At 39.2% G+C, this 27,061-nt stretch overlaps 1 protein-coding gene across 6 annotated transcripts in view; it reads right to left on the minus strand.

Annotated features, from left to right (window-relative positions):
* Positions 1–765: 765 nt before the first annotated feature.
* TMEM117 (transmembrane protein 117) overlaps positions 766–27,061 on the minus strand; it is a 635,221-nt gene continuing 608,925 nt past the window's right edge. For all 6 annotated transcript variants that reach the window (XM_060412709.1, XM_042246833.2, XM_042246834.2 and 3 more), the window contains 2 exons: positions 16,434–16,563; positions 766–2,505 (listed from right to left, as the gene is read on the minus strand). In XM_060412709.1, the coding sequence (XP_060268692.1) occupies positions 1,859–2,505; positions 16,434–16,563 (777 nt within the window). In that variant the 3' untranslated portion in view covers positions 766–1,858. The remainder of the gene's footprint in view (positions 2,506–16,433; positions 16,564–27,061) is intronic.

Raw genomic sequence — 27,061 nt, forward strand, 5'->3', positions numbered from 1 at the left:
CAAGAGCCATGTAAAGATCCTCAAATAATATTTTAATAAGGACTACATACGGATAATAACACCCACTTTCTAAATCAATTCCTTCCTCATTCTACAAGACAATCACTTTCAGAAAAAATAAAAATATAGTCTTAAATGGCATTATCTACTTGTCCCAGAGCCACAAGTTGAATGCTCCATGCTATGGAGATTTGGTAATGGCCAATGTTCCTACATATCAGGGATAATGTGGTAAGTTCCTTTGCACAGAAGGGGCAATGGGTTACCATAGTGAGCTTGATCTCTGCAATTTTAGTGTCAGAGATATTTATGTTCCTAAGTACCCCATGCATGCTATTAAAGGTAAAAGAAACAGCAGGGGCATGGTTCCAATTGCTGAGCAAACAATGGTAGAAAGATGTTTATTAAAGCTGACTCTCAAGTGACAGATAAATGCATAGTTCTATTATGCATGCTAATTTCAACATGCAGCAAGCTTAAAAGCAGAGAGATCAAAACAAGAGAGGTTTTAAAAAATCATAAAGACAAAATAGAGCTATGTTGGTATGTGACAAGAAAATAATTTTGCCTTAAAAGTGAATCTTCCCCAACCCTCTCAAGAAACATGTAACCACAATTTATGGAATAAAATTAAAAGCAAGCTGGGATTGTCCCATTTCTTAGCTTGCTTGGCTTTGAGTTAAAAAAAAGGCGGGGGGTGCTGTTGTTAAATTAAGATACAATTGATCCTTCTATTATAAACAAAAAACTAGATCACATAATTACTGATGTATAATTCTGATTTATTAATGTGCGATGTTTAGTTCTTAAAAAAAAGAAAACAACACAAAAACACACACACAAAAGAAGCCAATAAACAGACTTTTTCATGCACATCTTCTTTTCTACCTCACAAAGTTCCATGGCATGATTTTTAGAGGTGTTCCCCGGCTCAGAGTTGGCATATGTTTTTCAGTTTTCACTGTCCAGAGCCATATTTACAGAAAGATGTACAAATATTGTAGATGGTAGGCTGCACAACCCTCACATGATTAAAACTTCAGTTCCTTGGTTTTCTAGGGCTTTGTGTAAATGCCAATAAACTTCAGAGTTTACCTAACTGTGCCTCTCAACCTTTGGTCCCAAAGGTGAAGGGCAGGATTTTTAATCAGGTAGCAATTTATCTGTAATTAGGAAAACATAATTATGTATTATCATCTAATTGCAATTACTGGTTGGAGAAAGTCACATTTCACAAGTAGTGACCCATGCTGGATTAGTGTTCTCCTATTACTGAATTCTGCATCTGTATTTGTATTTGGCAGGAAGCCAATAAAAATTCAAAGGTAATCACTATGCTTCTCTGCAGTCCAGCTGTCAAAGTCACCAACTCCACTGCTGAATAAGAAAGCGAGACATACTTTCTGAACCAAATCTTGGCTATATCTGTTTCCTGCTCAGACATCAAGTGGAGATGAAAACAATTGTATACAAAAAAAACCCCATGTGAAGTAGGTTAGAGAACTGTTCCACGCTTCATTTCTGGTACAGTTAAAAAGTTTAATGTCTCAAGGCACCACTATGGTTGAACATTGGATACGCGGGTAACCAGCTAATCTAGTAGGCTGTAAAGTCAGTAAATAGCTTGTGCAACTGTGAAAAGCAATCTCTAGAGGACTGTTAGATATACTGTAGGCACAGGTATCATAATAATACAAATAGAAAACAATGAGTCCTAGAAAAAGCATGTTGAGCACCGTTGTGGCATCATTTGTATTTCTTTGCCTAACGCTATGTAAACCTCACATTTACGAAAGGAAAGACTAACTTCTGAAAGTTGCACTCAAGGCTGCTCTTTGTGCTTTCCCCAAAAGTGGATCTAGTTCGTCGGTGTACTTTTAGAAGTCGTTGGATCCCCGTCACCCTCAGTGGTGCTGGCTGATTCATTCAAGTGCGAGCTCAAGTTCTCCGATGTTAGGTGGGAAGACTTGTAGACGATCTCATTGAAGTCAGACCTGATGCACACCAAGGCGGGGTCATTCAGTGGGTCTTCCACCGAGGCCTGGGTGTTTTCTCTTGTGATCCCCATGTCCTTGCTGTGTTCTGAGGGGGATTTCCTTCTCATGCGAGTGTAAGTTTTGTCTTGATTCTCCATGCCTTGCTCATTTTTCAAAAACCGTCCAAAGAACCAAATGAAGAATCCAAACCACACAAAAGCTATTAAACTTGGAACAAAAGCCAGACACTTGACATCGAGGCTTGCCCCTATGAACCTGCTGTGGAGGAACATGTCTCCCTCAACATAAGTTTTATTAGTCCGAGGGTTGGTGTGGTTGGACCGCCATTCCCAGGACAGCTTGGTTCTGTTCAAATCCTTTAGGCTCTCGGAGTCTTTGACTGTATATATCTTCTGTCCTGGGCCAATATACTGTCCATATTCATGAGGCTTATAAAATATCTGATTCTTCCACATATTAAGATCCAAAATCAAGACAAGAAAGATAATTCCATAGTTAAACCATTTGCCTGCATTAAAAAAGAAATACTGTGTATTAGTCAAAGACTGATAAAACTGCAATAGGGTTTTCTCCTATAAAATGGAGATAATGGTATTATAGCATAAACTGTTAATGTTTTAGACATGTCAACAATTTTTTGAGAGTACTATGATGCCATTAAGTAAATTGGCAAAGGGAATTTACTAAATGGATGTTAAGCATGTGAAAATGTAACTCTTGATCCCAGAGCCAGTAATTTATGGTATTTACACTTAACTAGACAAAGTCTCCTGGCTTTTAAGGCACCACCACTATACTCTAATTGGGTTTCATGTAGGTTATTCTCTAGAACATTTCAATTAAGGTTTAAAAACAAGTTCTAATAAAATAGAAAAGTCCAACATATGATAGAATATCTCTTATGGTTTTATAATTATGTCTGGAAAAGAAATAAATCATTTTGCAATGTAAGCACAAAAGTGCATCAATTGAATTCACATTGCTGTTTGTTGGTGACCTGTTGATTAAACTATTAGTCAATGTGGTTTAGATCAATAATCCTTGAGCATTCATTTCAAGACTTTAAAAATACTTGCATCAAATTCTCATTGAACAGAATTCATTCATCAGACATATAAATATAACCAAAGCTTTAGAAGATATGATTTGGAGAGACTATAACCACTATGACTTCTTTGTAGGATTTAAAAGCCCTATATAAATAAGATATTATTTAGAGACATATTATCTAGTGAAATCTTTGCATCTTTAAATGGAAATAATGTGGAAAAACTTTGAAGGGATACTATATTCCATTACAATTTTTATTATAATTCATTCCAAATTTTACAGTATGAAGTGTTAGCTTAGTAACACCTCATAGTTTTGCTATAGCAAATAATGTGATATATTTACAGATTCTAAAAGCTTTAGTTATAATTATTATATATAATGTCAAAATTATTTTGTATTTAAAAATAATTATATTGAACATTATTAAATTACAGCCTCACATGACAGCTAGGATCTTGGGAAAACGTCTTAAACTAAAACTGGTAAACACGTATTTTGTAATACATACTTCAATAGAACACATAGCTTAAATATGACCTTCGGTGGAGGAAAGGAGGTTAGGAAAATATTTTATCATCATCATTACACATTTTCAAGCTCCTATAATGTGCAAATATGAAGGCTTTCCCAAACCCTTGTCTGGATCCCAAAACCTACTAGCTACATTAACTTGAGTTAGTTGCTTAAATTCTCCAAACTCCAATTTCTTTACAAGCAGAAAATAACAGTACTTATTAAAGCGGTTAACATTTCATGAGATTATTATATACTAAGCACAATGTTTGCTATATAATAGGAACTCAGTAATTGTCACTATTATTATCATCAAAGCCTTGCCTAAGTCATGATAATGTCTTCATTTGCATGGAAAGGTACAACTTCTGTATGAAGAGAATTTTTTTAAACCACAGGAACAGAAATTATAACTGCCTGTCCTAAAATCATTCAACTATACAGGGTTTATAATATTTGTAATGAGAATTCTTGCCTGAATGATTAATTTGGCACACCCAAACTATAAATTAAAGTGGGGACACTGGAGACATCTCCAGATATGAAAAGATGCTTATAACACCTCGTACTGTTAAGTTCAAGCCACTCCTGCCCTCTTGTATCTTCAAAATGAACACAGAATCAACCGTAAAATAAATCAAGAAAGCTCAAGCCAGAGAAATTCCACCAAATACAAAGGCAGGCATCATTGCCAGATATTTATTGTATTCATAATAGACTCTGTGGAGGATACCTTAGTAGATCCTGAGGGCATATGTCACTGCCTTCAAGGAAGGAACTTACATCTTATGGGAGAAAACAGAACAGAGACATCAACAGATAAATAATAATAATAAGAGGCCACATCTAAGAGGTGTCAAAGGAGTAATACAAACCATAAAGCTGAAGACATTGAGAAAATGGACTAAAAACTGAGTGCTAACTTCTGCAGAAAGAATTTTGAAGGAAGTAGCAATTCATGAGGTAGCGAAAGAAAAGAAGGACAGGGAACAGTTTGGAGAATGTTATGCTTCTTTTAGTATATGTTTTGATTATGCTGCAGATAGAACAATGTACAGAAAAAGATCAGCTAATGTGGAAGAGAGGGGACAGAGAGAAGGGAAAGACTGGAGACTATCATAGGAAAAGAAGGCATAGCAAAATGAGGGACTGGTGATATGAAAAGTTCAGGGATTCTCATTCAGTGTCATAGAGGCACTAAGTTTGTAGCTTTCGTGATTGAAGCAGTTGCTGCTGCTGCTGCTGCTGCTGCTAAGTCACTTCAGTCATGTCCGACTCTGCGTGACCCCATAGATGGCAGCCCACCAGGCTCCCCCGTCCCTGGGATTCTCCAGGCAAGAACACTGGAGTGGGTTGCCATTTCCTTCTCCAATGCAGGAAAGTGATAAGTGAAAGTGAAGTCACTCAGTCATGTCCAACTCTTCGCGAGCCCATGGACTGCAGCCTACCAGGTTCCTCCATCCATGGGATTTTCCAGGCAAGAGTACTGGAGTGGGGTGCCATCGCCTTCTCTGGATTGGAGCAGTTAGGAGAGGGGTTTTGGGTCCTTCTCTGTTGTAGGAGATCCATACTTATTCTCCTTTTGTAAACGACATCAGTTATGAAGCTATGGGGAGGGGAAGAGGTCCTTGAAACTGTATGACTGACCATCAACTTTTTGACTTACGAAGTGAAAAAAGTGCTAATTTCTCAGTCATGCCTGATTGTAGCTCAACAGGCTCCTCTACCCATGGAATTCTCCTGGCAAGAATACTGGAGGAGGTATTCCCCCCTGACCAATGGAGGAAACCCTGGGTCTCCTACACTGCAGGTAGATTCTTTACCATCTGAGCTCACAAAGACCCCTTGGAAAAACCCTGCTTAGATCACATTTATCAACTCATGAATAGAGCAGTCTCCCATATGGGGTTTCTGTTTCTAGGGTAATGATGTCAGAAATTGTACATAAGCAGCACCACAGAATCAGAAAGGAAAAAGAGGAATGCTCATGGAGCTTAGAGAAGGGTGCTTTTCTGGTGGCTAGAAGATGCTCAGTGAATAACAGTAAAAGGAAAAAAAAATCAGGGAAAAAAGTGGTAGTGAATGTACAGTGATCAAACTGAAGGAACTCTGCAGATAGAAAGAGCTTTTTTTCATACTTTCAAATTAGTTTCTCTGCCCAAGTTGAATGGTGCTGGGTCAGCCTGACCACTAAATATTCACATTAAAGAATCATGTTATGTCACTTCTCAAGTGACCTGGTGTCCATATATTAAGACAAGAGGAAGGAGACACCAGTTAAGAATGTGTTGCCTGACATGGATACCATCACTCTGCTCTAACACATCTTTATTGATTTGTGAGAAGGGAATCCTAGTGACAAAAACTGCAGCCTGGACACCAGCAGACGGAGATCAAATAGTACAATGTGGGTAATGTGTTTAACCTCTCCAGATCTCAACGATTTTAGTTTCAAATTGAGTTAACAGAAATAGATGCCTTCCAGTTCTATGATTCTGTCCTCTCCCTCCAAACCCTTCTATTTGTTAACTATGTAAATTCAATTTTTTGTGCTATGAAATGGAGAATAACACCGGTGTTGTTATTCAGTTACTCTGTTATGTCCGACTCTTTGTGACCCCATGTACTGTGGCATGCCAGGCTTTCCTGTCCTTTACTATCTCCCTGCTGCTGCTGCTGCTGCTAAGTCGCTTCAGTCATGTCCGACTCTGTGCAACCCCATAGACAGCAGCCCATTAGGCTCCTCTGTCTCTGGGATTCTCCAGGCAAGAATACTGGAGTGGGTTGCCATTTCCTTCTCCCTAAGTTTGCTCAAATTCATGTCCATTGAGTCAGTGATGCCACCCAACCATCCCCTCCTCTGTCATCCCCTTCTCTTCCTGCCCTCAATCTTTCCCAGCATCAGGGTATTTTCCAATAAATCAACTCTTCATATCAGGTGGCCAAAATATTGGAGCTTCAGCTTCAACATCAGTCTTTCCAATGAATATTCAGAGTTGATTTCCTTTAGGATTGACTGGTTGGATCTCCTTACTGTCCAAGGGACTCTCAAGAGTCTTCTCCAGTACCACAGTTCAAAAGCATCAATTCTTCGGTGCTCAGCCTTCTTTATGGTCCAACTCTCACATCCATACATGACTGCTGGAAAAACCATAGCTTCAACTATCTGGACCTTTGTTGGCAAAGTGATGTCTCTGCTTTTTAAAATGCTGTCTAGGTTGATCATAGCTTTTTTTCCAAGGAGCAAGTGTCTTTTAAATTTCATGGCTGCAGTCACCATCTGCAGTGATTTTGGAGCCCAAGAAAATAAAATCTCTCACTGTTTCCATTGTTTCCCCATCTATTTGCCATGAAGTGATAGGACTGGATACCATGATCTTAGTTTTTTGAATGCTGAGTTTTAAGCCAGCTTTCTCACTCTCTTCTTTCACCTTCATCAAGAGGCTCTTTAGTTCTTCTTCACTTTCTGCCATTCAGTTCAGTTCAGTTCAGTGGCTCAGTTGTGTCCGACTCTTTGCGACCCCATGAATCGCAGCATGCCAGGGCTCCCTGTCCATCACCAACTCCCGGAGTTCACTCAGACTCACGTCCATTGAGTCAGTGATGCCATCCAGGCATCTCATCCTTGGTCGTCCCCTTCTCCTCCTGCCCCTAATCCCTCCCAGCATCAGAGTCTTTTCCAGTGAGTCAACTCTTCACATGAGGTGGCCAAAGGATTGGAGTTTCCGCTTCATCATCATTCCTTCCAAAGAAATCCCAGGGTTGCTCTCCTTCAGAGTGGACTGGTTGGATCTCCTTACAGTCCAAGGGACTCTCAAGAGTCTTCTCCAACACCACACTTCAAAAGCATTAATTCTTCGGCGCTCAGCCTTCTTCACAGTCCAACTCTCACATCCATACATGACCACTGGAAAAACCATAGCCTTGACTAGACGGACCTTAGTCGGCAAAGTAATGTCTCTGCTTTTGAATATGCTATCTAGGTTGGTCATAACTTTTCTTCCAAGGAGTAAGCGTCTCTTAATTTCATGGCTGCAGTCACCATCTGCAGTGATTTTGGAGCCCCCCAAAATTAAGTCTGACACTGTTTCTACTGTTTCCTCATCTATTTCCCATGAAGTGATGGGACCGGATGCCATGATCTTCGTTTTCTGAATGTTGAGCTTTAAGCCAACTTTTTCACTCTCCTCTTTCACTTTCATCAAGAGGCTTTTAGCTCCTCTTCACTTTCTGCCATAAGGGTGTTGTCATCTGCATATCTGAGGTTACTGATATTTTTCCCAGCAATCTTGATTCCAGCTTGTGTTTCTTCCAGTCCAGCATTTCTCATGATGTATTCTGCATATAAGTTAAATAAGCAGGGTGACAATATACAGCCTTGACATACTCCTTTCACAATTTTGAATCCATCTCTTGTTCCATGTCTGATTTAAACTTTTACTTCTTGACCTGCATACAGGTTACTCAGACACCCCTCAAACCACTTCAAAGGATTATCATGATTGTTGACTAAAAAATATTGTCACAACCTGAAAGTAGAGAGCTATTTTATTTGAAGGGAAGGTTAAAGACGCCAAATCTAGGAATTAGTTCTGACAAAACTGCTCTAAGGAGGCAGGAGGGGAAGTCAGGAAATTTGCAATAAAGGGAGCAGGCAGTTTAAACATTGAAGATCAGGTGTCAAGTTAAGGAATTTAGCATTGTATGTACTGGAAGATGCAAGCCTCCGGGCTCACTGAATTCATTCCTTTCACATGCACCTCAGCTGTCTGGGGCCAATCTTGTTTCCTTGTTCACCTTGCTCCTTGCATTCCCCCAGCCCCTAAGCAATCTCTGTGGGGGTGGCAGCATCTGCTGGATCTCAGTTTTGGGAGTCCTCTTTCACATTTGGAGGCCAGATATTGGTGATGATTGTGACATTTCTTGTTAATTAATATGGCAGGAGATATTTTCATTTCACAGGTTATAATGGAAAGTTGTGGACCTGCAAGGTAATGCTAATGGTGACGAACCTGCCTGCCAATTCAAGAGATGTAAGAGACGCCAGTTCAAACCCTGGATCAGGAATATCCCCTGGAGGAAGGCATGGAAACCCACTCCAGTATTTCTGCTTGGAGAAGACCATGGACAGAGGAGCCTGGTAGGCTACAGTCCATTGGGTCGCACAGAGTCGGACACGACTGAAGTGACTTAGCATGCATGCAAGCACAATGAGAAGTGGTATTTGAGAGTTTTCTGAAATATATTGTTTGCCCAAAATGTAGGGTAGTATTATTTCTACAATTTCTTCTTTCTGTTTCTTCAATCCAGTTAATATACCATATAAGTAGAGAGAACAGCATGTTAATGGTTTCTAACAAAGATATACCCTCAGTGTTTCAGTTTGGATAAAACAGAATGAATTACTGAGCAGTGACATTAACAGGTAGATATCACTGGACCAATTGGGCTTCCCTGCTGGCTCAGATGGTAAAGAATCTACCTGCAATGTGGAAGGCCTGGGTCCAATCCATGGGTGGGAAGATCCCCTGGAGGAGGAAATGGCAACCCACTACAGTATTCTTGCCTGGAGAATTCAATGGACAGAGGAGCCTAGTGGGCTACAGTCAGACAGGATTGAGCGACTAACACTTTTACTTTCACTGAACTAATTACCTAAGAGGCCCCAGTGTGTATCTAAATGTAAATATGCATTGTGAATCAGCATATTCAACATGTTAAAAATCCCTAGCAATTGATAATTTGTCTACAGCTTGCAGTCCAGAGAAACGCACACAAAATGTGAAGCTAAATAACAGGGGATAGATTCTCCCCATACCCCCACTCCGTTTCCATAGCCAAGAGACCATGTGGGGGTGGGGAAGTGTGAAGGGGAGAGAATTAGATGAGGCAGGATTCCTATTGATTTATTTCCTGTTCTGCTTCTGCGAAGGTAGCCTTGCCCTTCCCCCACTGCTGTAGTTGCTCAGTTGAAAATGCAACTGCTGAAAATAGAGAAGAAACAGCTCTTCTTACTTTTTGCGTCCTGCCCACCTGACATAACTCCTGCTCCATTTATCCATCGGTACAGAGGAAGGATGTCCATCTTTCTCTACAGTCCTTTTTTTCCATTTTCCTACACAGTGTTTTGTTACCTTCGCAATATTCTCTCCTCTTTAAAAAATTACAATTACGAGATGCAGCAAACTGGAAAGCAAAATCAAGTGGGACAACTCAACTTAGGGTACTTGTCCATGAAGTGAAGGAGTTGAGTTATATAACCCTTAAGATTTCTTCCTAGTTCTAAAAGTCTTCTTGATGAGTCTACGAAATAAACACAGCCTAAACCTTAATGTTTTATGATGGAGCAGAAAATCTCACCATTAGAACAAAAAAGATGCAATACACATTTTTCAGTGGAGAAAGCTTTCCTTAAAAAAAAAAAAGATGTATATTCTCAGAAATCCTGTTTACCATAAATTTGAGTCTCTGAAATGACTCACATGAAAAGGTGTAAGACACAGAAAAAGAAAAAGACTAACAGTGCTTCTATTGCCATTTTTTCATGTGTATTGTTGTGAATGTACAGTCAAGCAACCACAACAAGAGGTTTGGTATTTTGGCATTAATTGCATGAGAGTTTTTGCATTTCCCCCTGTTGTTTCAACTACATAGCATAATGTAAATCCGCAAGGAGGAAGGGTAAGAATCCATACATTATTTCTATTTAATCTCCTTCTAGAAATACCTCACTGTCTCCTTTAATGAGAAATCCCTGCATGGTGTTGTGGGATTGCTTCTTTCCTGTGTTGTGTGCTTGTAATGAATCTTACTGATTGGCAAAAATGATATTATGATGGTAATTTTATCATTTTACTTTGTGGGAGCTTAGAGAATCCTGGGCTAGTTAATTTTAAAAGAATTCTTCATTAAATATCAGCCTCATTTTAGCATAGGAAATGACAAGAGTTTGGGGAAAAGTGTTATTTTTTTCAACTAAGGAAAAATACTATATGTGCTGATATTTCTACCTATAATGAACCTTTCATGATTCAAATATGCAATTATAATATTTAAAAAAGATCTTTTACTCAGTAGGGTTGCCAGTTAGCATTGAGGTTGAGCTGTGTTGTTAGCACCTCTCTAGCAAGAGGTGTCACCATTTGGGCGGACTCTATGCCCAGTGGTCATGCTCCACAAAGTCACCAGCATCCATTATGTGATCACAGGAAACCCTGACCTTGAAGAAGATGAAGTTTGTATAATTAAATAAGTAACAGTGTGCTGTAATAGGTTTCCTGGCCATGTTCAATATCCTCTATTTCCAGACCTGATCAGTGTAAACAGGGCACTCTGAGTTAGCCGCTCTTTAAGCACTGGCCCCCCCCCCCCCCCCCATCCCCCTTGCAACCAGGTAATTTAAGAATATCCAGAAACCACATTAAATGCTTGGGTCATGAGGAGATGGTTGAGCAAATTGGAGATACTTACTAAAAAGTTCATGAACTAATAAGCACTGAGTTAGTAAATTATCTCAAGGCTTAAAAGCAAATGAATATAGCTTCTCAAAATGCCTCTTGTCATTGTTACTTTCTTAAGTAGGAGACTACTCCTTTAGGACATAATCCAATATGATGAATAGAGGTAGAAATTTGTGATGATGAAAAGCAAAAGAAAAGGATGTGAAGTTGTACTGAATTCAGTTACCATCACACTCTGACTTTCTTGAGACTGGGAACTGTGCTCTGCTCATTTCTGTATTCCCTAGATCCTTGTTTAGTTTTAGACACATGTTAAGTCAGAAAGTGTCCATTAATCAATAAGTAAAGTCTGAAATACTATGTCCAGAAAAATTTCAAGGAGTGAAGTTCTAGTCTTTCAAATCAAATGCATTGTCACAATGATCTGGTGAATTCTAAGATACTGCCAAAATCAGATAAAGTCTGGAAAATTGGGAAAAACAAACTATTTATGTCTTAAAGAATATGATTAGTTATATATCTCAAGTCTTTCTTCTGGCTATAAAGAGAAATATCTGAAAAGCATGTGAGTTTTACTATAAAAACCCTCATCTATGCATAAATGAACCCAGGACACCTTAGTCTGGACAGGACAGACCAGCTTAGGGGCAGCAAGGGCTGACAGGCTATGGGCAGAACAACCATGGCCTTGAAGAAGATGAATTTGGGACAAATAAGAGGAATTTCTGCTTTAGGTAGAAGTAAACAGTTAATGCTAAAGCTTCACAAGTGTGTTGGAAATGGAAATTGCTGCAGGAAAGGTTCAGAAAAATTCATAACTAAGAGAATAGTAAGAGATCCTTGTATGCTTTGGATAAATTCATGATCATTGGGGACTGTCATGGTGAAGAAGATGCATTGCATTTCCCTATAACAAGTCCCTTGCCAATTTTGCCAGACAGAATATTCTGCTGGACGGACCACTGGCCTGCCCTTGCCAGCACTTTCCAAGATCTGATTGACACAGGAGAGCTCCTTAAAAAACAATCCTTGGGAACTAATTTGCCAGAAATCATGCACCTATGGAAATAAAATGAAGGACATTATTTTTATGCATTATTTTCCACATTCTCGCCATTGTGAAGCACCTCTGCCCTCGCACTGCTCAGGAAACTGAAATAGAACACAGACCTAGGGAGGCTTGTTTACTGCTACATTTTCCATTTTTGCCGAAAGGTTCCCATGGGCCTCGTCGTGCCAGTAGTGTGAATTCTCTCCTCACAGATGCACAGGCCTTCCTTCTGGCCTTTCCCCCAACCCTCTCCTAATTTACTCAGATGATGGCCACCAATGGGACACTTCTTTTGTCTGACTGGGATGACAGATGGCAGAGCTTCCAATGGGATTGGCATTAATAGGACTTGGGGAGCTTCAGAGTCTGAATTGAGAGGCCATTCCTCTCTGGCCTCCGGAGACTTGGTACATCATATTTTGAATCCATCTTTGCACTCATCTTATAGCTAAAAGGGGAGAGGGTGAAAGAAATAATTATATGGTTGTATTTAGCATTTACTTTTAGGAGAATGAACAGTGGACTTGAGCTAAAAGCACCAGTGTGACCAAATCACTAACCATTTATCCCCTTTATTACTAAAGTCAAAATTCCCAGAAAAAAATATTTTAACACACCCTTGGAAAAGAGATGATTTATTTTTATAAGCTGTAGCTCAGCTTATAAAATGAAAGCTCATACATACTGCAGCAAACCATCTGTCGGGGGGGATCCAGATGAGCTAAACAGATGCAACAATTCAAGTTATTTCTGACATGAATAAATAAAACTAGCTAGGAATCAGGATTAAAAAATACTCAAATCCTAAAGGCTTTTAAAATGTCAATGGGAACTCATCAGTGTCAGATAACCCTCTACATATAGAGCATTTCATTGGGAGAGAGATTTTTTTTTTTTCATTCCTAGCTTTGTCTTTCTCGAGGACTCAGAACATAACTGCTATTTACATAACAGCAAAGAACTCAGAATAGTTGATAAATAATCAGAGAGCCCTCTCTCAGGCTACCTAGTATTTTTTGAATTATAGGGAAAGCAGCTTCTGAATGGATAAAAGGAAAAGCTTTAGGTAAAAACAGTGAGAACTTAGTGAGTGCTTGCTTCACGGCAGGCAATGCTTTAAGTGCCTTGTACATATTAATTAATTTCATCCTCATTGCAATCCTATGGGATAAGTACCATCACTGTCCCCATTTAACAGATGAAAATACTGAACCTCTAAGAGGTTAAAGAGTTTGACAAGGGCCCTGCCACCAGTTAGTAGCAGAGCTGGAATCTACACACCAAATCTTTACATTCCATTGCCTCAGCATGCACTGAACGTCTTTTCCAGATCACAGAGAAATGATAATTGAGACCATCAAGCCATCCTTGACCCTGGAAGAATCCCAGCCATCCCTGTCTAGGCTCTTCTGGTACAGAACACAGAAAGCATTAGACACAGCTGTCTGGCAGTCTGTAGGATCCTTTTCTAGCTCTGTCTCCAGCTTCTTCTGGACCTTTCTCCAGTCATGCTCTGCTTTGGGACCTCCTCTGTTTTGGCCCCAGCTCTGAACTTTCTAACTCCTCTCAGATATGCCTTTCTCACTGACTACCCCATTTAAAATTTTTATTTGTTTATTTGGCTGCATCAGGCCTTAGTTGGGGCATGCAGGATCTTCGCTGTGTCTGGCAGGATCTTTCGTTGCCCCGCACAGAGTCTCAAGTTGTGGTACATGGGCTCTGGAGCTCATAGACCCAGTAGTTGTGGCACATGGGCTGAGTTGCACTCCATGCGGGATCCTAGTTCTCCCACCAGGGATCGAACCCAGATCCTCTGCATTGCAAGGCAGATTCTTAACAACTGGACCACAAGGGATGTCCCTACCCCATTTCTATTGAATGTGTATTCAGCCCCTTGGGTTTCATTTGATAAGACTTATAGAAAGCACATAAATGCTGAGATGAGAGGAGTTCTGATTACAGGAAATGTTTCTCAGTAGCTGTATTTTTCAAAGTGTGACCCTCTGGCTACCTGCAGAAGCATCACTGGTGGTGCTCCAGAGAATGGCAGATTCCAGGCTCCACCTCATACCTGAGGCATCTGACTCTGGGTGTGTGGCTGATGGATCGTTTACACAAGCTTTCCAGGTGATTCCCATACAAACTTCAGAACTATTGACAGATAGAGAGTGTTTCATGCTTAATGATCCCAGGGGTGATTCTATATTTACTGACCCGGAAAGCATTAAGGTCTACCTACAAAAAGCAGAGCTTGGAGGAAACCATCAAGCTAGCATTTGTGGTTCTCTTGGAAGTTTGTGGGCTACTAACTATTGAGTATGTTAAAATACAACACAGTGCACTATGTTTTAGATATTTTACCTGGGTTTGCCCAGAAACAACTATTTTACAATATCAAGTAAAGTCAAAGGCCTTTCAGGGCAGATGGGTGGTACTCCAGAATGGCTTCAGCAACCTCTTCCGTCAATTCACAGAACAAAGAGAACAACAGCGACAAAACAAAAGGGGGAACGTTCTGATTTTCTTCAGTTTCCCTGGGTCGGGAAGATCCCCTGGAGGAGGGCATGGCAACTCACTCCAGCATTCCAGCCTGGAGAATTCCATGGACAGAGGAGCCTGGTGAGCTACAGTCCATAGGGTCACAAAGAGTCAGACCCGACTGACATGACTTGGCACACACACATGCATTCTTAAGTAGAACATTCCAAATTATGTAAGCTTTGGGCATCACAAAACCTGCCCCTACCCCTGTCTATACATGACAGCATATATGACAAAGCTATGCATAAGAGCCCTGAATTAAATGTTTTTAACAGTTTTATTTTCCTTTCTGGCCAATGGACTCTCTGAGCCTCCCTCCCCACCTCTCCTCTCCTTTTTTTAAACTTGTTGTTCTGCACTCAAATAGGATATTTTTGAAAAGCCTTCTGATAGTCAGCGACAATATTAGTGCCATGATGGTCTGAGACAAGAGCTGATAGTAAGAACAGATGGTTCTGGCAAAAGCCCACCCAAAGGGATATGATGATACCATGTGTGTGATAGCTGTTTTAGAAGTCTGAGAGGCAGTGTGCTGCAGAGATTAAGTGGGGACTCTGAAACCACACTATGTGACCTGAACTCAAATTGATTGATTTACCCAGCAAATTTAATAGATGGGCCTCATTCATTTTGAATAGGAAAAGAAACCTGCTATATCTTCCCTATTCATGAGCTCATTCTCCAATTTAGGAAGGTCGCCTCATGCTCAAAGCAAAAAACAGCCTTCAAGTTGGGAAGTAAAGGTTTTTTTTGCAGCACTCAGATGTTCACGTTCTCTGCGCTCAGGCTATTTTTATTCGGCAGCACAGACGGTCGTGTAAGCACAGATTTCTTTGGCAGTTTTTATTATAGCAGGTGTAGGATCCTAGGCCATTGTCCTTAAAACACACACGTTCACTACCTGCATTTGAACAGCTTGAGAACTAATGCCATTCTTTATTTGATTATGTAGCTTACTGATTCTTGCTAAAAGAAAAAAAAATTATAAAACATAACTCCAAGAACATAACTTGTTTAGATGAGAATGACTGAGATGTCATGAAAGAATATTATAATAAATCATATTCAAGCCATTTCAAGAGCAGGACACATTTGTAAGTAGAATAATCTAAGGATCCACAAGAGAATGACTTGAGGCAAACATGGAGCCTTGCCACAGCAGTAAGTTTCACTCAATCAAATGAGAAGTGGCCTGAACTCCCTAAAGGAATGTGGTCTGACTGGAGCTGTAGGATACCATTGTTTTGATCTTAGCAGCAAATGAAGTAGAAAGCACAAAAAGTATTCATGTTGAAAAAATATACTGAGCTGTATGTTGTGAAAAAGAAACCTACCTAATGAACAAAACCCAGGCAGAGTGGCCTAAGGAGTGTGGCAGAGACAGCTAGTGATATTCCTAGGCTAGAATACAAGACCTGATACCACATGGGTGCTCGGTGGCAGATCACGTCTCTCTGTTCTCCTTGACTCTGTGTGGGGCTATCTCACTGGGTACTCCTCATGGAATGTGAGTGGAGGTGACACGTTCTATTTCCAGGCCAGGTGGCTAAGAAACAGACAAACACTCTCAGTCATTTCCCCCATTCTCTTTATTCCCATTGGCCCACTGGATGCTGAAGCTGAAATTGTTAAAGCACCAGCAACTTAAGTCCAGAATGATGGTCCAGAGGCCCCCAGTGATCTGGAACCACCTTGCACTGCTAAGTGAGTAAAACTAAACTATATTGCCAGATGCTTCTAAACTGTTACCATTTTCATTTTTAAAGCAGCCAGCATGATTTTAACCAGAAGACAATCAAATCATGTTCGAAATTTTACCTGTTATGTGAATATGATATTCCTCCTTGAAGATCTTCTGGAAGAAAGGAATCTTGAACTGCATGTGAGGAGTATGCAAACCGGGAAGATTTACATCAACGTCTCCCATGAAATGCGGAAATTCCCAGTCCTGTCAGAGAAAACCAACATGACAACATATCTGTGATTTGTTTCGTTCCTAAGCAGCAAAACACCAAAAATTGACTTTTTATAAGCACTTATTTTAAAATCATTTAAATGCAGCCAGCTGTTGGTTGTATCTGTTTTGTTCTGTGATGGTTGTTTTCTGTACATTAGGTAGCAGTATGCAATCAAAATTAAAATTAAGTCATAACTTATATCCTCAGATTTTCCCTTTAATGTGATAATAAGAAACCAATGCAGAATTGATGTGCATTAATATATGTTTCTTTCTTTCATTATGGAAGTCTGATCTTAAATTTTTATAGGAAGGAAGTGATCCATATTTTATAAATATGGGGTAATTTAGTTATTTTTTGTTCCACTATTTTTTAAAAATAAGAAATTTATACCAGCGTATTTTCTGTAAGAAGACAAAGAGGGTCTAATTCATTTAACCAAGTTCCTCAATTCACATCAAGGGAGTTTTATTAATCATCTATGCTAGCAACTATATGGAATGGAAAAATGCCAAAATCTTCTGTCCTGTTCTCTTGCAATTTAGCATCAGTTTGAACCGAATGATGGAAGGCCTGACATGCTAGCCTGAGAGATGCACAGTGAATTAATTCCAAAACTGTCATTAGTTATTTCCTTGTTGTCAAGGCAAAATCATGTGGGATGACCCTCCTTCTCACAAGGAAGGAAAAAAGATGCAAATGAGGATATTTTTAGGTGACTCATCTGCTCTTGGTTTTTGGATAGAAGCACCAAATTAAAGTTCATAACTAGCATGTGAAGAAGAAATACACTAAATAATGAAGAAACCTTAAGCTGAATCTATGTTTTTATTTCCAGTAATAAAATTATCCCTAAATTAACAAACAGTTCTATATTTAGTGACTATTTTCTAAAGAACTTGGAGATGAAAAAATAATAGAATATTAATTTAAAATTTTAATCCATTATTTTGACATAAAAAGTTAAATTTTTCTGAGATTTCTCTATATGAAGCTAACTGAGGTGTGCTGATAATAGTGTGCATGAAGGTTTCATTCCATTTCCCTCTTTGCAGAAAATTCTGATTAAGGGAGAACAAACCTTAAAGGAAAGAAGAATATGTGAGTGGTGGTAATCAGGACAGTTTTCAATGTTTATTAATTTTTGATCTATGGATAACTTTAAGCCAGTTATAAAAAATGAATATATAAGTATAAAAATAAAATGATGCAATATCATCCCTTACTACTGGTGCGTATGCCAGTATCTTGTTGGTCTTGCTTTTCCTGGTTTTTCATCATCAGCAAATAGACATGTAATTTTGGAAATTCAGAAAACCCAAAGCACTGATGCTGGATTAATTTGGAATATTTTGATCTAAAATATTAGTGTAAAATGGATTGGAATAATACTTGTGAACTCTTGTATTTTATTAAAGTGCACTTTTTTTTTCATTGATATCATCTTGCTCTATGTTACTCAGAAGACACTTGCAAAGAATTAAAATTGAATTTAGTCCTTTGCTAAAATATAACTGACATTTGCCATAAAAAATTATGCTTGGCAATGATAACCAGAGAATCTTTCACTAGTCCAGGATAAGAAACATAAAACATTATCAATAGAGCAATTCCCTTTCTTATTTCTTGGTTTAAGGAAGAATTTAGGATTAACAGATACACACTACTATCTATATAAAATAGTCACACAATAAGGACTTACTGTATGTATAGCACAGGGAATTATATTTAATTCCTTGTTAATGGAAAAAATCTGAAAAGAATCACTGAATCACTTTGCTGTATACCTTAAACTGACACAACACTGTAAATCAACTACACTTCAATTAAAAAAAAAGGGAGTGAATACTTCTTGGTAGTAATTGGGCAAGTGTTCTTAGTGTACTTTCTTTTGAAAAGATGTTCTTGGACTGTTATTGTTTAGCTTTTCATTTCATGAAATGAAAGCTTTCTACTGGGTATGAAATTGATTTTAGTTTGAAAGTAATCTCTAGAGATTTCTTGTATACTGGGATCAAATCCTCACCACCCCCCAAATAGTTCCTTAATTATATCCCAACTGTGCTTGGAGATAGAAAGAGGAATTCAGGAAATGTAGACTAGAGGATGGGAGAAAGTCTTCCTCTTCATCTAGATGGTGGCATTCTTTTCTTTCTTTCTTTTTTTAAAGAGATGAAGGCAGAGAGTTTGGGGGGAAATGTGAGAGGAGTATCTTACACCATCTGAGAAATTAAAAACAAAGAAAGAACTAATAAAAGAGATGATACATAAAGTCTCCAGATTTCTCCTTTATAATGTCCAGGGGCATCCCTGGTAGCTCAGTGGTAAAGAATCTGCTTGCCAGTACAGGAGACATGGGTTCGCTCCCTGGTCTGGGAAGATCCCACATGCCTCAGAGCAACCAAGCCTGTGCACCATAGCTATTGAGCCCAGGAGCCACAACTTCTGAAGCCTGTATACCCACAGTCCTGCTCCACAAGATAAGTCACTGCAGTGAGAAGCCCACACACCACAATTACAGAGCAGCCCCTGGTTGCCACAGCTAGAGAAAAGCCCGTGCAGCAAGGAAGGCCAGCACAGCCAAACAATAAATAAACAAAATGACCAGATATGGGTTTTAAAAGCTGTTTTCCTTAGTCTTTTAACTCCCTGCCTCCACCCTTTCCCTGCTACTCTTATTTTTGTAGTTTAGTTCCTCAGTCGTGTCCTGATTCTTTGCAACCCCATGGACTGTAGCCCGCCAGGCTCCTCTCTCCATGGGATTCTCCAGGCAAGAATTCTGGAGTTGGTTGCCATTCCCTTCTCCAGAGCATCTTCCAAATATAGGGATCAAACCTGGGTCTCCTTTATTGCAGGCAGATTCTTAAATATCTGATTCACCAGGGAAGCCCCTAGTTCAATTCCTACTCTGTATATTTCTGCAGATGCATTGTTGAATCAGTGTAAATTTTGACCTTGACTTCAAATGGAATGGTAATAATAAGCATTGCTACCACTTTCAATACATTTTGGGCTCATCTTAATGGAGGTATCAGAGGGTAGTGATACCTTGGTGTTTTTTTTAATATAGGAGATAAAAGAGGAAGAAGAATGATATTCTCAATCCCCACCTTCATCTCCAAATCCCACAGGCCTCTTGGGAAGGTGAGATAATGCCTGAACAGCAACTAGCACATTGCTGGAAACAGAGGGAAGAGACAGAGAAATAGTCAACGAGCATGGCTGATTTCCCAGCATCATTCCAAGGTCAGAGTGTTCCTGAGAGTGAAGCAGAGGAAGCAGACAGATCTGTTTTCAGGAGAATCACACAAAGCTGCTTCAGGGTCCAAGTGGAAAAGGACGAAGGTCATCTTCTCCTGCCCTCATCCACTGCATAGTGCTGGCCTCCTGAAGTCTCTGATGGGACTTTGGTCAGAGCAGAGTCCTCCCAGAGGGCACCAGGAGCAGGACCATAGGGAAGGTCATTTCTCTCAAAGGGACATGTGAGTGACCTCAGTGGTGGACAGAAGAACAGGAGCAAACTAATTTCTTGTGCAATGTGTACTCACACTGTACTGACCTCCAGGATAACTGGTGGACTTTCACTGTGATGGGGGAGGCATTGCTACCATGCAGCAGGAGCTGGTAACCTAGCAACATGTGAAACTAAAGGCCAAAGAAACCCAAGGATACTTGGATCATACATTTTCAAGCACTGGCAATGTTCTAGCATCCTAAGCTACACACTTATAATTACATACAAAATAACCCCCCGAATCTTGCTATTATTAACTCATTTTACAGAAAAGAAAAATTTGCCTCAGAGAGGTTAAATTGTGACAAAATGAGGTAGCTGTCATATGGCAGAGCACAGGCGAAAGAATACATATTTTCTGCTGGGCCATGCTGCCTCTGACTATGAAAACTGATGACCCTTACCTGCTTTTGACTCATTACTAGAATTATCTATACCTGCTATTCCTATTCTGGGGGCTTCCCAGGTGGTAGAGTGGTAAAGAATCCATCTGCTAATGCAGGAGACACAGGAGACATGGGTTCTATCCCTGGGTTGGGAAGATCCCCTGGAGGAGAAAATGACAATTTGCTCCAGTATTCTTGCCTGGATCATCTCATGGACAGAGGAGCCTGGTGGGCTACAGGCCATGGGGTCACAAAGAGTCAGACACGACTGAGCAATTGAGTGGGCATGTACACTATACCTGTTCTTACTGAGAACCACTGATAACAGTCATTGCATGTTCATCTCTCACCAAAAGTCAGTTCCATGAGTGGCTTTAAATGATTTCCCCACCCCAACCCCAGAAGTTTCTCGTATTTTATCCAAGCCTAATTTGACCAAGATCAACTGTAACTTTTTCTCCATTAATCAACTGTCCCAGAGGTTGTTGATTTGCAATTAGACTGTTGAGTAGGGAGATTTGACCAATAGGAGATTACTAGCAGGTACTGAGATTCTCTTGGCATCGAAACTATGGATGTATAGCAGTTTCATGCACAGACTGTATGTACATGTTATGAGAGCCATGGTGTTCTTCCCTTCTGCATACATTTAAAAATTATATTTTAAACATCAGATGAAAACGTTGACGAAGCAAGATGTATTCAGCTACCTAGATTGGGGTAGAGACAGGTGGGTCCTGTGATTTTACATTATAATATGTTCATTTACTCTGTTCTTTAAGGAATGCTATCAGTATTGAGTAATTCAAAGCTTCCTTACTACGGTCTCCTCTCAAATCCAACAACGCCTTCAGCCGTCTGTCCCATTTGTGGCTCAGTGATGTGAGAATGATTTAAGTACATTGTGTCACTTACCCTACGCTAGTTATGATCAGCTTACGGTAATGAACAGACTTCCGACTTTGTATCTTGCTTCATATATGAGAAACAGCTAATTTTTATTCAGTTGGGTATATTTCCCATAGAAAAATAAATGAGAAATGTCAAGGTATATATCTACTCAGATTTCTTACATACAAGGGTTTACTTTTGCTTATAGCTATAAAAATCACATTTGAACACTGATGTCCAAATTGCATTTGGACGAGTAATTTGGGACTGATGTGTCCAAATATGATTCCATCCAAGTGTGGCTCTATTATTCATGGATCACATTCGGATAGACTTGCAGGATGGTGTTGAATATACAGTCTCAAGATATCCTGGATTCATCATTTCCTCACATTTTCTCATTGAGATACATGCCTTGGGGTTCAGGAAAAGCGCTCGGTACTGTGCAGAGGAACTCAAGCTTGAAACCAACATGGTTTTGAATTCCCCAACTAGCATTCAATTTCCCAAATCAAATGAAGGGGCCCCCATTTCTATTTAGAGAAGTATTAGGGGATAAAAATGTAATAACAGTGAATACTTTACCCTGCAAAAATGAAACCATGGTTTCAGAACAAAAATCATATTTTAGGAGCTAAAGACTGGCCACTTGGTTTTTGAGAAATTTAAGACATGATTTAGATAATAGTTTGCAAAAGTATAGATAACAATTTAGAATAGAATTGACAACAGATTCCTAAATACTGGTTAAATATCTCCTCTTTATAGGCACTTAGATTATAAGGATTTAAATGATTTCAAAGTTCAACTTTACAGATTTGCTTCTTTCCCTTTGTTAATCTCCATTCTTCCTATTTCAGAACTGAATAGAGGTCCACGAATATCAGAACATTATTCTACCCAAAATGTCCCCAGCTTGTAAAGTATCCTTGGTTTTTCCATGCTTACTGTGTCCTAGCAACAAGATTTTAGATGACAGTGAACAGTGGTGGTCTAAAGAATTGTACTCATGCTTTGGAAGATATTTTTGCTTCTTATTAAGAATCTCAAGTGCCTGATTTCTTTCAGCAACAGTACACTTCTCCTAATTGGCAAAACTGCCATGGTATCACTTAGCTGAATAAATCCTTGGAAACCTTGATGTACAGTAGATGTTGCTTATTTGTTTATTACCTGCCTCTCCAATTGGAAAGTTAGCACCAAGCAACATAAGGAATTTTCTCCTGTTTTGTTCACTGTTACATTTCTCCATTCCTGTAGTATATACTAAGAACTCATATACTTGATGAATTGATGAATGGTGCTCTTTGAAAGTTAAAGATATACAATTACTTTTGGGTTTCATGTAAATGGAATTTAGTCAAACAGAGCAATAAATATGTGGTTTTGTAAATAATATTACACATCAAACTGAGAATCATTATAATGAAAAAAATGTTTTATCCCCTATAACAAGGTGTATTGCAATTACACAGACAGTAATTACTTTTAAGAAATTCTACCATCAGGCTCTGGCATGATAGCAGTGGGTTTTTTAAGATAAGTTTTATTACATCTAGACAGCTTGAAAGATCATTCCTTTAGCCCAAAGATTAAGTCATTTGCCAAAGATCACAGAGGAAAGGAAACAGTATATAATGGGAGGAAGAAAGCAGTCAAATTTAAATACCGTTAGATGAGGCAGTTAATATTTGGGGAATTAGTAAAAATGCTCCTTGTGATGATCCAACATACCCTTTTAATTCCCATATAAGTGTAAAGGAGCTCATGAGACACGCTCAACCAAGTTAGAGAACAAGAAAAGAGAATGTAAAACAACATGTGATTAAAAAATTTTAGATCATTTCCCACAGTGGGTGACACTAGGAAGGTGATCAAGGCAACAACAAATATCAGAGATGCAATAAACATGAAGGATGTACAAAAAAGAACGATCAGCAGGTTAATTCTTATAGGTATCTTTTGACAATTATTCTTATAAGTTATACTCTCATTTTCTCCTAATACTCATTATTGTTTTTTCCCGCTCTGGGCAAATGAATTCCATACTCTTTTGGAGTTCTCTTTCAGGAGTCACTTATGGTATTTAAAAGATTTAAAAGCTTTGGAGAAAAATCTTGTCTTTCTGATTGAAGTAGGCTTTCTTCAATGAGTAGAAGAGATAGCAGATCTAATCCAACACTAAGACAAATCCAAGTCAAACTGTAAATCCTTACATAAAATGTTGAAAGAAGTTGACTCAAGATTTTTACACATTCTAAGATATGGATGAACTCTCAGAATTGTTGTTCAAACAATCTAATTCATCCTGAAGGCATATTTTGTAGTGTGGTTTAACGTATTTGCTTCATCAGTAATCCTTTTCACTTGCAAAGGCCAATAGGAATTTCCCTGGCTAATTTTGAAGCCCGTGTACCTCAATGAGACTTGAGTAAGTTTAGTGCCCTTAGAGAAAGCAAATAAGTCAAGCCCAAAGTAGATTTGAGAAGTGAGTGTAGTTTGTTACTTTTAAGAGACTACCATGAGTTTCTGGTACCACAGCAGTGGGTTTTTTAAGGTAAGTTTTATTATATCTAGACAGCTTGAAGGCATCATTCCTTTAAGCACAAAGGTGGAAGAATGTCTGATGAAAAGCACGAGGCCTCATTTACAGATGTCCTGCCTGGGCAGACATATGCAGTAAAGGACAAAATAAAAGTCATTCTTTAAGTGTTTACAGTTAACAGAAATGCATCATGTGGCCTCTAGGAATAATGGGAAATCAATATCCCTCACCAGGGCAGTACAGTTCACCAATACGCACTGAAAGAGTGCTTGACATTTTACGGACTCCTATGTGTATGTGGGGGTGAGGGGATAGGGTGCAGGCAAACCATTGACTAGGACAAGTTGCTGAAAATGAAAGCTAATACAAAGACTAAAGAAACATGGTGTTATAACTCAATGATAGATCCTTTTGGATAAAATCTTCCATCCATCATCAAACAACAACTTGACTTATTTTGCACTTAAGATGAATGAATATTAGCTATATAATAAGTTGATATTTTAAAAATTGAGACCACCTAATAACTCTTTTCCTAAAGAGGAAAATATGAAGTCTGGTGGAAGAGTTTTTGAACATCACATTTTCATGTTATTTTTCAGACACTGGCTGCAGTTCAATAGTAACAGCCCTTGCTTATTTTGTGCTTTATTGTATTTGCACATTTGGTATAAAATGTCACTGCTCCAGTTATCTGTTCTGGCTCTATGCATGCTGCCAGGAATGGTCACATACAATTGTCTGAATGACTAGTTTCTTCTATAAGCTATATAGGAAAATTCATTGCATACTGTCAAAACAGTAGATATTGTCCTTGGTAAAATTTTAATTTAATATTGAAGTCATTTTTCTCTGTGAAAAAATAATAAAATGGAGATCAGTGGATAAATGTAATTCAATATAAAAATATTCACAAACCATAGACAGGATATAAGGTTGATCAGATGTGTGGTTGAGGTAAAGGGTTCTAGTGTTTCTTGCAATAGGTTCCTTTTTCATAATTTATTTGTCAACAATGTCTCATGGAGCATATATTCTAATAGAAGAGAGACCAGTCAATCAGCAAATAGAAATACAGTATGATGTCAAATAGAGATAAATGCTCTAAAGAAAATAAAGCAGGGTAAGGGGATGGAGCACAGTGAGTTAGGGGCGGGTACTAGTTTAGTTAGTCAAAAGAAAGCTTCTTAGAGAGTGACCTTTGTATGGAGTACCGACTCATATGAAAGAACAAGCTCTGCACACCTCTGGAGGAGGACATCAGCTAGAAGGAAGAGCTAATGCAATGGCTCTGAGGAGGAAATGAACCAGAAATGTTCAAGAAGCAGCAGGAACATAAGGGGCATATAGGAGGGTGAATGATGTGCAGAGTGGTAGGTTGGCTGCAGGAGGAATAAAGGCCAGTTGCAACGCGGGAGACCGGGGTTCAGTCCCTGGGTTGGGAAGATCCCCTGGAGAAGGGAAAGGCTACCCATTCCAGTATTCTTGCTTGGAGAATCCCCACGGACAGAGGAGCTCGGCAGACGTCAACCCATGGGGTCGCAAAGTTGGACATAACTGAGCAACTAAGGACAACACACAAGATGACTGTCGTAATTTAGGTGTGAGATGATGGTGGCTCAACAATGCTGGTCAGGTGTTCAGATCAAGAAGTATTTTGAAGTAGCACCAACTGAGCTTCTGAATTTACCATTTGTTCCAGCAACTGGTAAATGACAGTATCATTTACTGAGAAGGTACAATTTGGGGAACCAATCAACTTGTAGAAGATAGGGAGGTAGATAAGAAATCTAGAGATCTATTTAGAATATGCTATTAAACATTGAGTAGACGTATTGTGTAGGCAGTTGGCAAACTTAGGGGAGGAACCAAGACTAGAGATGTAGGTACTTCCCTGGCAGTCCAGGGGTTAAGACTCCAAGCTTCCACTGCAGAGCCCTGAGTCCTATCCCTGGTTAGTGAACTAAGATCCCATATGCCATGTGGCATGGCCAAAAAAAAAAAAAAAATACTGGAGATGTAGGTGTAGGAGTCACAATGATATAAAGCCACAGAGCTGGATAAAATCATCTGGAAAAGGAGCATAGAAAGCCAAGAGAAGATAACCAGGGACTGAACACTGAGGCACACTGACATTTAGAATTTGGAAGAGGAGAAGCCAGTAAGGAAAACAGAATAAGAATGACATATATTATAAGATGAACAAAAGAAAGTTCAGCTTAGAAGCCAGGTGAAAAAAGTGTTTCAAGAAGAAAGAAGTGGTCAACTTCACTGAATGCAGCTGAAAGTCTGAGTGAGGAGACTGAAAGTTAACCATAGGATTCAGCAATGTCAGGACTGTTGCTCTGGATAAGATCCCCAAGCTCTGGAGGAAGCTAAAATTGGAGACAAAAGCCTGACTGCCTGGTTCAAGAGAAAATGGCAAGTGAGAAGTAGAGACAATAACTGTAGATTCCTTATGAAGAGGTTTGCTCTTAGTAGGAACAGAGTAAAGAGGCAGGAGAGAGGCTGGAGAGAGACTACAAGTCTTTTAATTTCAAATAAATTATTGTTAGTATAAAATAAAGTCAATGTTGACTGAGTAGGGGACTCTGAGACCTGAAATTTCCTTTTTATATTTTCAACAGCTCCTGCAATGGCTAATGTGTGCACCAGCATGGATGCATTGGTTGTTTACAGCTGCTGTCTACTCTGGTCGATCAATACCTTCACTGTATCAGTAGTTAAATATTCTGACCATCACTCTTTGTGAAGTCAAGAGGGCTGCTTTTCTGAAACAAAACAAAACAACGCTAGGCTAAGTTCACTGTATCCAGAGTGCAACGGAGTTTTAGAAACAGTAGGCTGGATCCTTGCTGCTCTACTAACATGATTTCCTTCTGTCTTCATCTTTCTCAGAGAAGTCAATCACAGAGTGTCTGCCTCTGACCCCCAGTTATCACTGTCTGGTGATAACATGAACAGAAAGTAAAACCTTTAGAGCAATGGATTTGAACTACCAGAAATCCCAGGCCTTTCTTCAGTGAGTTTTAGGTCAAGAGAGTTCATCCTCTGAGCACTAGAGAAAAATTATCAACCCTCAAGTAAGAGAGTAAAGACTAGAAAAACAAGATATATAGAGGCAGGTTGGAGGAATGAAAAGAACAAAATAC

This window comes from Ovis aries, chromosome 3, assembly GCF_016772045.2.
Source record: "Ovis aries strain OAR_USU_Benz2616 breed Rambouillet chromosome 3, ARS-UI_Ramb_v3.0, whole genome shotgun sequence".
NCBI lineage: Eukaryota > Metazoa > Chordata > Mammalia > Artiodactyla > Bovidae > Ovis > Ovis aries.